Source organism: Volvox carteri, assembly GCF_000143455.1.
Source record: "Volvox carteri f. nagariensis unplaced genomic scaffold VOLCAscaffold_16, whole genome shotgun sequence".
Classification (NCBI taxonomy): domain Eukaryota; kingdom Viridiplantae; phylum Chlorophyta; class Chlorophyceae; order Chlamydomonadales; family Volvocaceae; genus Volvox; species Volvox carteri.
The window spans coordinates 578767-591716 of NW_003307559.1; the positions used below are offsets into that span (position 1 = coordinate 578767).

The window sequence follows — 12950 nt, forward strand, 5'->3', positions numbered from 1 at the left end:
GTGACGCCAAGTAGGTTACACTTGTACTAGCCAGCTTTTCGTGTAAAGTATTATTAATTCCCTCTGTTCATAATCACGCTGGCGCAACCTGCAGAGCAAACATGTGGGGCCAGATTAACAACCTAACGAAATTAGTATCAGAACAAGCCGGGTCGGTAATCAAAGAGGCTGGTCTTGATGCGACTTTGGTGAGGACAAGCATAAATCCAGATGCACGCTTATCGTGTATATTTTATTATCTTGCTCCGATCGGTCATCGTAAATGTCTGGGGTCCGTGCCTTCCATGCTGATCTGATGGCCTTTCCTTGCGTACGAAGAACACCGCCAAGCAACAACTGACTGGACAACTAGATAAGCTTGCAAGCAGCGTCTTGGTCATCGAACCTGGACAACCTGTGAAAGCGGTACGCTTAGCAGTTGCGCACGGGTCAGGCCCGAGCTTGCATTTATCGCTTCCCCTCCCTCTTTCGCAGTCGGGGGTTACTGCTGGCCATGGAGATCAGGTCCTAGCACACAGCTCAAATGGACAGGTGACAGGGTTTGGTACGGAACCGCCGCGCGCTTATGCAGGCAAGGGCTTCCTCACCAATCTGCGGGGTTCATGAGCTGCAGGAGAGCGCGTCCCTAATCCAGCTACGAGAAGAGAATGTAAAGCTACAGCGTCAAGTCCAGAAGCTCCAAGAGGTACGCCCCTCCGACATTCCAGACCGTGTGCAAACTCACACCACCCACACATTCAAGGGAGAGGTCGACGGGTCTTGCTGGGGCCCGACTAAGTCCCTCTTGTCACCTCAGTTCCCAGCGCTCTACCTACATCCGCATGTATATCATACTTTTCGTTGCTGTTGCCGCCCGCAATGCCTTTGCCCTCGTGAAAAATGGGCCAGCAATGCCCAGCGACGCTCCGAGGCACAACCCGTGTGTGAGACTGCGGTGTGTGTGTGTGTGTGTGTATTGGTGTGTCCTTGTTGTGCTAGACGGCGGCGGACGTGTTGGGGGAGCTGGAGGATGCCCAGGACGCGCTCGCACGGGAGCAGGCCGCCAAGGTGACGGCGGAGCAGCGGCTGGAGGCCGTACAGAGGGAGCTGGAGCAGCAGATGCAGATGCAGAGCGCTACGACTGGGCAGTCGGCGCCGTCGGAGGAGGTGCAGAAATTAAAGGTAGCACCGCACAGGAGAGCTTCTCTCTTTCTCTCTCGTGGTGGAAAACAACCGGAAATCAGGATGCGGGATGGATGGTAGGAAGAGGAACTACAGACGAGTGATACCGATGATACCAGAGATTGGCGGTTACAGCGCAGATGGATGAAGGCAGCAGAAGTTGGGTTTGGGCGAGCACTTAAGCGGGGCATGACACGTCAGGCCGTGTTTAGGCACCACGCGGCGGCAGCGGCGGCTGGGAGGGAAGAGAAAGAACGCCACGCGACTATGCCCATGATCACACTACCGGTCGGTCCTACAACAAAGCGCACACGGATTTACACCTTACCACTCGATGAAACCCCTCGACCACGGCATTACCACGGTGCTGTGTGCATCCAGTGCATATGAGCGCCAAAATGCTTATACCACATTATTCTCACCCTTACCCCTGTCCCGTACCGTCGTCTCAGCGCTCGCTTGTCTTCGCCTTAACCTCCAACCCTCCTCATCGCCTCCTCATCCCCCCCTCATCTTGCCCAAGGACGCCCTGGCCGCCAGCGAGGCGGCCGCCAAGGCGATGGAGGCCAAGGGCCGGCGCCAGTACAGCTTGCTTATGGCGACCAAACAACAGCTCACTGAATTGGAGGCCAGCCACACACGTCTGCGGGAGCAGCATGGGGAGCTGGAGCAGCAGCAGCAGCAGCTGAAGGAGGAACTGGAGACGCTACGGCGGAACCGCGAAGAGAGTGAGATGCTGGCGGGCGAGCTCCGGCAAGGGGTGGGGACGAGGACGGAGGACGGCGCTAAGTACATCAGGGGTGCGAGGCGAATTGGGGCCCGGACCTCTGGCTCTGCTATTGCGTGTGTGTATGCTCCGCCGTGTGTGTATGCTGTACATCCGGGTGCCCTGCTCGTGCTTAAGGGAAACACCGTTTTCCATATCGTTAACTGCTACATTTAAGAAATTTAGACTTAGGGGAAGGCGCTCGAGAGTGTTTGCCCCGGCGGCCTTGATTTTAATCCTTGTCTGAAACGCAGGTAGCACGGCAGCGTCTCCAGAGCGTCTTGATGAGCTGACCGAGCAGGTTGGTGAGCTGCGGGCCCAGTTGCAGCAGCGCGATGAGCACCTGGCGCAACTGCAGGCGGAGCTGGATCGGAGGCAGCAGGAGCAGCAGGATGCGGCTTTTGCGCTTGGGGTCGCTGTGGCGGCTGCCCGGGCAGAGGCCCAGGCGGCGGCAGTGGCGGAGATGGACGCCGCTGTGGCGGGGCTTCAGGCGCAGCTTGACGCGGCGACGGCGGACCTCAACGAGGTCCGGCAGGCTCTTAGTCAGGCGGGAGGAGATGCCTAGTTGCTGTTTGTGGGCGGGAGGAGGGTGCTTAGTGCTGTTTGGCGAAGGTGTGGTGGCGGAGGGGACAGCGGGCTTTGGGACCTGCACATGGGACATCAGCCCGTAGCGGCCGCAAGGGCTTTTGGCCAACAGGCATATTAATTACCAGTCTATAGGTCTATAGCAGTTTGGCATTTGCAATGCCGTGGTAGTGTAATAGTTTGTGCATCAGTCAACGCAATAGACGGGATGGTGGGAGAGCTCGCATGGCCTACCGCGTGCTTAATAAGGCGTTAGCGCTAAACCGCCCACTGTTGGAGGATGATCGGCATTCATTTGTAAGCAGAATGTGAGAGCAGTAATAGGGCCCTTGGGGTCCGTGGCGCTTTGCTATATTGTTAATAACAGGAAGCCGTGCACGACACCGCGCACGTGAACGCAGGCAGAGGCGCGGGCCCAGCAGGCGGCCGCTGAATCCGGCCGCCTGGCCGCGGAGCTGCAAGTGCAGAGCCAGCAGCAGGAGCAGCAGGTCCAAGCAGCGGAGGCCGCCTCCGCCGCGTTATCGGCGCAGCTGGCAGAGGCCAAACAGCAGACGGAAGTGTTGACAGCCGAGTTGAAGCAGCTACGATCAGAGCTTGCACAGCACAAGGCAGTGTTGCAGGAACGCGACGCGGCGCTGGAGCTCGAGCGCCGTCGTGTGGCGGAGGCGGGCCTGGGACGGGTGGAAGCGGAAGGTCGTGCGGCGGAGGTGGCGGGAGAGCTGGAGCGCCTGAAGCAGCGCCTGGCGGCAGACGAAGCGCGTCACCGGCGTGAGTTGGACGAGCTGAACGACAGCTTGGACGAGCTGCGCCGCCAGGCAGACGAGCAGGGCCGCGCTGCAGCTGCAGGTGCCAACGTTGCGCAACAACTGGCGCTGTATGTGGGGCAGCTTGAGTCGACGGCGGCGCTGTACGAGGCGACCGTCTCAAAGTACGTTCCGTACGCCAATTTGTTAGATGATGTTGAAAAGCAGCTGTCGGCGCTGCAGGGCCATCGGGACACGGCCTCGGCTACCGTGTCGTCGTCATCAGCGGCGGCGGCGGTGGTGCTGGCACCGTCAGCGCATGATGCAGCACAGGAGCATAATAATGAGCTGTTGCGCCTGAGGGCCGAGATTGCACAGTTGCGCTCCGGGGCTGAGTTGGCAGCGCAGCTACGGAAGCAGCTGGGCACGCGTGACGGCGAGCTGTACGATATACGGCAGCGGGTGCAACTGGCGGAGCAGGAGCGGGCTTCCCTGGAGGAGCGGCTGCAGCGGCTCCAGGGGCAGCTGCGAGAGGCTCGGGAGGCCCGCGAGGCATGCAGTGTGGAGGCGGAAGAGCAGCGGCGGCGGCTGCAGGCGGACCTGGATGCGGCGGAGCAACGCGGGCGTGAGCTGGAAGCACGGTTGGCGGCGTCCGCCGCTGCCGCAGCAGCGGCGGCGCAGCGGGTAATGGACCTGGAGGCTCATGCGTCCGCCGCCGCCGAAGCGTCGGCTGCTACCGAAGCAGCGCTGATCGCACGCGCGGAGGCGGCGGAAGCACAGGTGCAGCAGCTCCGAGGCGAGCTGGACACAGCTGTGGCGTCCCTCGCCACTGCCGGTGAGGACGCTGCGGGTCGCTGCTTGCGGCTGTCGCAGGAGCAGACTCGCCTAGATCAGCAGCTGGCGGAGGTCTCGGGCGCTCTGCTGGAGGCACAGGCGCGCTTAGAGGCGCTGGAGGATGAAAAAGCCCGTCTGGAAGCAGAAGTGACCCACGGGTCAGAAGCGTTAAAGGAAGCGCAGGCACAGGCAGACGCACTGGAAAAGGTGCGGAGCGAGCTGGAGGCATCGTGCTCGGCGCTGATGTCCCGCGTGGCTGCTCTGGAGGGCCAGGTTGCGCAGCAGCAGCAGCAGCTTAGTGAGAGCGGCGAGACATCCCAGGCGGCAGCGGCGGCACTGGCGGCGGCGCAAAGCAGTGAGAAGCTGCTCAAAGCTCGGGTATCTGAGCTGGAGCAGCAGCTTGCGAAAGGGTATGTGGAGGGCAGGGCTTGGAAATCTGGAGGGGAGTGTGTCTGGTTACGTGGTATTCCGGTACCTTTCCTTAACGCGTGTTGTGTGCGCCGTGGTGGTGGCAGCAGCAGCGGTGCTGTGCCGTGGGTGTGGGATGCGTCCTTTGCCTCTCAGGTGGTCTGCTGCATGAATATTAAAAATAATGGCCGCGCTCCCTGCCTGTATGGTCCTGCCACGATGCCGTGCGGTAGGTCCCAGGCGCTGCAGGTTTCGGAGCGTGCTCTAGCTCAGTCCAAGAAGGAGCTGCACGACGCGCTGTCCGAGCTGGCCGCGTCCAGGAACCACGTGGCTGCTGTTGAGGCCAAGGTGGAGAGGCTCGCTCACGAGGTGAGGCCCCGAGGGTACACTACCTGGGTGAGCCGGCTGCGGGGCCCGGCTGCAGCTATTATATCGACTAACCTTAAAAAGTTATTACTGGGGTGTTATCAGCAAGTAGCAGGAGAAGAGGCAGGAGAATTTAAACTACTTTTGTATGGGGGAAAATGGGGAGGTGGTCGGATAAGTATATAGGAGGGAATAAGAGCAGAAGCAGCAGCAGAAGCAGCACCTTAAAAGGGTTTGTGTATGGCAATTCAGAAATGACGAAGGTTCGGAATTGGTGGAGGTTCAGAAATTGAGAAGAAAGTGGATTCTTTTCTTTTCTCCCACTTTAGTAAAATTCTCTTACTGGGCCTTATGGCGGGGCGATGTCAGGTGGCGGACAAGACCGCCGCATTGGAGGCGATACGGACGGGCTCAAAAGCGGAGGTGGCCCTGGCGGCGCAGCGGCTGGCGGCAGCTACATCCCGCACGACAGAGCTGGAGGCGGCGCTCGCAGCGGCCGCCGCGCAGCACGATGAGGCGGTGTCGGCGCTGCAGCACAAGTTGACGGCGATGGAGAAGGAGGCGGTGTCGGCGCGGACCGCCGCGCGCCAGCTTGAGCAGCAGGCAGGCAGGGTGGTAGGGTGCGGGATGATGGCAACTCTCAAACCAATTTTCGGATTGGGTCCTGTGGAGGAGTGTGTGCGTGTGGGTGAGATGGGGTTGAGAGAGGGTTACAGGCTTAGTGATCTGAGCTACGGAGGTAGGAGGATGCGCTCTTGGCGCTCTTGTATGGTGGTGGTGGTGGTGGCAGCGGATAAAAGCAGATATGTGTGTGTGGATGTATATATCGGGATGCTCGGAAGTGGTGCGGTACACAGCACAGCACAGCACAGGCGAGGGGTATGGCGCCGGTGAGGGCGACCCCGCGGAGTCCGACTGAATCCGTCCGTGTAGCCGTGTAGCCGCTGCCGCCACCACAATAAGAAGCATAAGTCGTGCCGTAATGCTACACGGAGCACAAAATAACCACCGGACTAGCCGTTCGTAAGACGTAGGAACCCGAAATGGAGGGGGACGCATGTCGCCTGTAGCCGCCCTGGTGGCGGCCGCCCTGGAGCCGCCCTGGAGCCGCCCTGCTGTCTCAAAACCCACACCCTGCTGGCTCCAGGGGAGATCTCTCTCGAATCTTCTCCACCTTGCACTCGGCTTGCGCTGTATACACATACATAACATACGATGCGCAAGGTCTTTTTTATTTATTTTTTCACGCTGCTTGTACCTTGACATGTGCAGCGTGGTATGCTGCTTGCATTATTAATTTAATTGCCACTTCTTTACACGTTGTTCCTTGCTGCGGTGTATTTTAACTGTCTTGGTTCATATGATATTCTTTTCTGATTCTACTCCCTTCTCCCTAATCCTCCTCCTTCCTGGGCCGATGACGTAATCCCCCCTCCCCCGCCCCCCCAGGTGTCGGTGCTCCGGGACAGTCTGACTGCGGAGCGTGATGCCGCTGCGGCCACCGCGGCCGTGGTCCGATCTGAGGTGGAGGCCAGGGCAGCGACGGAGGTGGCGGCGGCAACTGCGGCGCTCGCCAAGCAGTGGCAGACTCGACTGGAGGAGGCGGCGGGCCGTCATGCGGCGGCCTTGCAAGTGCGTGCCTGTGCGTATCTATGTGTGCTGTCTTCTTCCTAATGCTATCTTGTGTTTATGTGTTTATGTGTGTGTATGTGTCCGTGTGTCTATTGTTGTTGTTATTACAGCAGGCTACCAGTTTCTATACCGTAAAGCGAAGAAACCGAGCCAAAGGGCACATAACCTGTCGCTGTAATAGACACACATAGCCTGGAAAGGAAGAACAACTGGTCCGTAACGGCATGCACAACACCTCAGCAAGCTCGGCTACGACTAAGACCGGATGTATTCCAGCTAAGTATGAGGCTATGACCTGCACCCAAGGCGCGGACTTGTTTGGCATTCCCACTGCCTGGAGTGCAACACGGATCTAACAGAGCCTAACATCTGACATCTGAACATCTGAACATGCTCCCTAATTGGGACCGCTCCGAAACCTCCACAGGTCGGATGACCTGGTAATAGGCGCCGGGGAATCCCGTTTGTCCGTTTTTTTTTTTGAATTTGGAGGTTGCAACTCCAATCAGTCAATATGGCATGCCGATTTCCTTTCCAAGGTATCTGCTACCGCATTTGGTGGCATTCCACCTCGTTCCACGTGCCAAAGTATGTGATGCGGCCCGTAAGCAGCGGTTGCTGTTGCACGGCCCAAACACCGACAAGTGCAACAGTGCTACTTTTGCAAACCGTGACTCAACTTTGTCGGCCTGCTGCTCCCCCTCGGCGAAGGGCAGCAGAATCAGAGCCGTTGCGGTATCAACTACCTTCATGCCGCATGCATCATCATTTCAATTCACTCGAACCTCGCCAATCGCCAATAACTCCACCTTATCCAGGCGGAATTTTTGTCCCGACGTTTCGTAAATTACGTCCCCATACACCACATGCCGGCCATCCAAATCCAACTTCAGTATCATCTGCAAACTGAACCGCAATCTGAAGCGGACCGGTGTCCTGATGTAACCCTACACTCCCACTCCACAATGATGCATCCAGCAAAGAAATGCATGTGCGGCAAGCAGATACAACAAAGGCGATAGGGGGCATCCTTGCCGTACACAACACGTTGGGCCATGGGCAGTAGGCGTGATCTATATCCACTGATCAACGCCTGTGAATCAGTGTTTGTAAGGACTAGTTGGGCCCAAGCCTGAAGGCCATCACGGGCGCCTATGGCGTCCATCGCCTGGAGCAAGAAATCTTCTCCTTCTCTGTCTAGTTCTCAGCTGTCAGATGCTTTCGCCATGTTCAAAAACGCAACCACACACGACCGCCGCTGCTGTGTCTATCATATGTGATCGTTTTAGTGAGCTGAGCCGCAGTCTGTATGTAGGTCTGTGTGTAGGTCTGTGTGCGTTAGTTAAAAACGGCACGAAAGACGGAAAGCGAGTGGGCTGCGCAAACATGCGATGTGTCAGGTTACCTCATGTGAACGACATAACGACGAGATGTAGCGCGACACCATCCCCCCTCCTCCTACCCGTCATATCATACACATTCACATCCACATTCACCTAAACGCATCATCGCACATGCATATGTGTGCTTTGCTTGCGCGGATGCGTGCATGTATGCTCCCCCACCTCAACCCCGTCGTGCTTCACCCTATGTGTATTTCATGGCCTGATTACGACGTTGCTTGATCAGGAGACCCAGCATGAGCTGGAGATCGTCAGGCAGAGGGCGCAGGCGGCGGAGGAGGAGCTGGCGGTGCTGCAGGCCGCCAGTGGCGACATGGAGCGGCTACGGAAAAAGGTACGGCACGGATCACTCTTGTACGGTGTATCGTTGGATCACGGAATATTAATTAATTTAAATATTTTATATTAAATTACGGATCTTGGATTCTGATACGCAGGGTTAGAGCAAGCAAGGCTCGTTTATTTGGACAGGGGGATATTAGGGGGCCCTCAACGGGGCAGCGGGAACGGGAGCGGGGGGAAAACACAGAGGCGTGACTTGTGGTGATATGTGATGTGTGCGTGCTGTGTCCAAGGAATGAAAACATTCTAATTGATATGTGCACTTCATATTTCGTACTGGGATGTGACTAATGCACATCGTACGCGCGTCGTGCACACACATCCCGTGGAGTGTGCGCTGCACGTGCTTGTAACGCCGTGGGGGCCCCCACCCCCTGGTGCGGCCGATGATTGATTGGGCCGTTGCTGCTACGTACTACTGCTGCTGCTGCTGCTGCTGCTGCGGTCCTAACGTGCCGCACAGCCGGCAACTCGTTTACCGTAGCGCCCTAGCTCGCCTACTAGGCGTTACCTGCTCGGTACCTTTGGCCTGCCTGCCTGTCTGCTGACATGCATGCCGTGGTGGTGGTGGTGATGGTGGCGGTGGCAGGTGGCGGACTTTGGCCCCCTCACGGCCCGGCTGGAGGCGGACAAAGCGGCGGCGCGCCAGGCAGCTGCCGAGGCGCAGGCGGCGCAGCAGCAGCTGGAGGAACGTGTCAGGTGCGGGGTGTGTATTGGGGTGTGTGTATGCCGAGGGGCACACAACGAGAGCCACGAGGGGTTGTTTTGGGGCCGGGTGTTGTACGACCGTGGAGTACGGGGCAAAAGGGCAAAAACAGACGATCACGAATAATCCAAATGGCCCCCCTAGTAGCTGTAGCTGTAACTCCCTGGAGAGAGAGAGAGGGTGTGTGTGTATTGGCCCTTTCTAACCCTTCCGACTTCCCACCATACCCCGAGCAGGGCTATGGAGGCCGAGGCGGCCGAACGTAACCGCAAGTTCCAGGTGCTGCAGCGCAGCTTCAAGGGCGAGCTGGAGTCGGCGCGGCAGCAGCTGGAGGCGGTGCAGGCGCAGATCGCCTCGCACGTGGCGGCGGCGGCGGCAGCGGAGCACCGGGCGGAGGAGGAGGCGGCGAGGTGCCAGGTAAAGCGAATGCGCGCGGTCGCGCGCGTGTGTGTGTGTATGCGTGTGGTGTTTGCGCACCGGGGGAGGGGCCTGGTACGTCATGGCAGGCATGGTGCAGTTGGGGTTGTTGGAGGTGGTGGTATCTGCGTGTGAAGGGGGGGGGGAGGGGAAAGGGAAGGGGAGGGGAGCGGGGGCCTAACCCAGGCGGGTATTCACGCCCATCGCAATCACTCGAGACGTCATCCGCACAGCCGTTAGAACCCGTTGCTGTCCGGCATTGCTGTCACGGCTACCGTGGCTACCAGAACCTCCCCCGCCGCCGGGTTATGGGGACATATCCCAGATCCGTGTCGGGAAAAGGTCGGTGTGTGTATGTGTGTGTATGTGTGTATGTGTGTGTATGTATGTGTGTTTATGTGTGTTTTCACAGCTGCAGGGAGGAAGGGGGTTTCGGAGGAATTCTTCCGGGTCCGGTATTTGTTCGTCTGTTCAGCATTCGTTCAGATTGTATCATGGCGGGCCGGACGGAGGTTTTTTCGCAACAATCTTACACATGTATTAAAGAGACTCCGTCATATGTTGATACAGATACATACACATACACATACACATACACATACACATACACATACACATACACATACACGTACACATACACATACACATTCACATACACATACACATACACATACACATACACATACACATACACATACACACACCTATGTGATGGATGTCGCGGGTCACACATGTGAGTCCACGTGGTACCACCACCAGGCGGTGGAGGCGGAGCGGGCAACACTGCAGCAGCAGCTGGAGGACGCGCGTGCGGCGGCGGTGCGGTTGGAAGGGTCGCTGTCGGTGCAGGTTGCGGCGGCGGCGGAGGCGGCGGGCAAGCTGGCGGCGGTTGAGGCGATGCTGACGGAGGAGCGAGCGGGCCAGGCAGCTGCTAACCGGGACGGGGAGTCTCTGCGACAGGACTTTGAGCGCATGGTGGCGGCGGGTGAGGGGGGGAAGGGAGGGAGGGGGAAACAGCCGCCGACGAGCAACACCATAGCCGGGTAGACGGCGGGGCAGAGGTGGGGGAGGCGATTTTGCATGGGTTCGATTCAGGCATTGGCGTGCACCCTCACCCTCACCCTCACCCTCACCCTCACCCTCACCCTCACCCTCACCCTCACCCTCACCCTCACCCTCACCCTCACCCTCACCCTCAGCTGTGGCGGCTCGCGAGGAGGAGGCTGAGCGGAGGGTGGCGGCCGCACTGGCGCGGGAGCAGGCCGCGACCTCAGAGGCCCGCCAGGCGGAGGCGCGCGCGGAGGCGGCTGAGCTGGCCAAGATCGAGCTGACGTTGGCTCTGGCGAGAGTGGATGACGAGGGTCGTACATCCGGGGGGCCGATGGTGGCTGGCGCCGCCATGGGGGTCCTGCGGCCGTCGGTATCTTCTCGCGACCGCGTGGGCAGCCTCGTAGGTGCGTGCTAACTCTCGGGGGGTTCGGGCTTCGAACTGGGGACTTGGGCTCTGGTTGTACACTTGCAAGCTATGGTTCATTGTGGCGCCCCCGCCCCCTTGTGTCGTCGCATGTCATGGAAAGAAAAGGAAATGTTTTTTTGTTCAACCCAACCTTAGGCGGGAGTTTAGTGTCAGTGGGTGCTGCGGCTGTCGATCCGTCGCCCACGTGACCTCCACATGGCCGCCGGGTCGCGGAGTCTGGAGTCGGACTGCTGTATTCAGGCATTCCGGTCATGTTCCGCTCTTTGCCTTCACACCGCCCAAATACCCTCGCGACTTCAAAACCTTTCCCCACACGCCCAGAACGTGTTGGCATGTTTTCCTTGACGTTGTTCAGTCTATTTACTAATTTATTAATTATTAACAATCCAATTAATAGCTTATTGATCTACATATGGGGGTATTGTTGCCGGCACATTCAGGTGCCCGTTCCGGCGAGTACGGCACCCGGGGAGACGGCGTCCCGGGTGACGGCGACGCCGCTGACGGGGTCTCTGGCGACACCCTCTTCGCCGCCTCCCCGACCACCTCGGGGGCTCTGTCGCGGGAGGACCGCCGTCTGGCTGCCCGGCATTCGGGTATGCTTGCGGAGATGCAGCAGCGGGTGGATGAGGCGGAGCTGGCGGCTGCCGTGCAGACGCGGCGTGCCGTGGGTTTGGAGGAGGAGGTCTCCCGGTTACAACAGCAGGTGGGGGGTGGGGGGCCTGTGGCCCTGTTGGCGACGCTAGGATATGGGCTGTGGTGAGGGGTGTGGTGTGGTGTGGTGTGGTCCGGGAGGAGTCTAGATTGCACCTCCCTGGTTGGGTAGCTTGGTTGGTGATTTGCGTAAATATTTTATGGAGAGCAACTTCAGCCACCAAGGTGCTCTGGTGTGTATGTATGTATATGTGTGTGTGTGTGCTCGATCCATTTTCAACAGCAGCCTGGGTCCCCCTCCATATCATCTACAACGCTCATGCCGTACCGATCCGTACCGACCTGCCCAACGGGTTATAACTGCCGCCGCCCCGGTATTGCCGCAGCTGTCCGAGAGCCAGCTGCAGGTGAAGGAGCTCAGCTGGCAAATCTCCGTAGCCGTTGGGGGGGTGCCCGCCGCCAGCGGCGGTCTGCGGGGCCCTCGCGGCGGCGGCAGCAGCGCTGCTGCAGCCTCCTCCTCCTCCGCCAGCACCGGAATGGGCATGTTGGACATTTTGGGCTGTGGCGCAAACTACCGTCGGAACTGAGATCTCAAATCTTAAATCTTAATTCTCGACTGATACCTCCGGCCGCCGGCCTAGGGCGGGCTGCTCCGCTCGTCGTTGGCAGCTGTGATGATGACGTTTCAGCGTTGGCGACGGCGACGGCGACGGCCTCTTTCACACGACCTAAGTTTTGCGAGTCGTTGGCGACGCATCTCTCCCTTCACTTCCTGTCTGTCTGTCTGTCTGTTTGTCTTCACCCCCTCTGGAGGTAGCACTACCGTACACATGCCACCTTGTGAGGGCCGTTACTGGTTGTTGATGGCGGCGGAGCTGTGTGGCCGGGGGGTCCGGGGTGGGAGCCGTGAACAGGGGTAGTGGTGGCGGGGGTGTGGGGTGTGTGGGGCCGCAGCTGAGACCCCGCTGAGAGGAAGTTGACGGCGCTTTCCGCCGCAATGTTTTGAGCGTTCATGTCCGTGTCTGTTGTACTTACAATACATGCATACGTACCTCTATACCTCGCGCACTTCTACGTTGTACCCACCTCCTCCTGCAGTATGTGTATGTGTACGTGTATGCAACTGAGAACACTAAAACTGAATCCAACCAGTCGCCATACGGTGATTGACCCGAATTCTGTTGCAATTTGTTCCACCAGGGTTTTGGGGCAGTTGTATCCCGGGTGCGGTCCAGCCTGTCGCTGGTGGTGTATCAACCCGGTGTCTTGGGAGTTTTCTTAGTGTGCTCAGGTTCTCTTAGACCACAATCTTAGTTAACAAACATCAATCCGCGATGAAGCAATAATCGGCTACGCGGCCCTCGAGCACTGGAATTGAGGTTTAGGTGTCGGCGAGGAACCCTAAGTGTGGTAATGTATGAATGAGTTAGAGTGGTACGGTGATAATGCACGGTGC

General features: G+C 58.6%; 1 protein-coding gene across 1 annotated transcript; it reads left to right on the plus strand.

The window, feature by feature from the left end:
* Positions 1–101: 101 nt before the first annotated feature.
* VOLCADRAFT_90264 (uncharacterized protein) lies at positions 102–12081 on the plus strand (the record flags this gene model as incomplete). The annotated part of the gene is made up of 17 exons (XM_002949791.1): positions 102–188; positions 572–685; positions 979–1146; positions 1685–1961; positions 2182–2453; positions 2914–4296; positions 4357–4499; positions 4731–4866; positions 5233–5478; positions 6313–6495; positions 8125–8232; positions 8830–8939; positions 9183–9363; positions 10123–10348; positions 10563–10817; positions 11281–11546; positions 11881–12081. 17 exons carry the CDS (start codon positions 102–104, stop codon positions 12079–12081), a joined length of 4356 nt encoding a protein of 1451 aa, XP_002949837.1.
* Between the last annotated feature and the right edge of the window lie 869 nt (positions 12082–12950).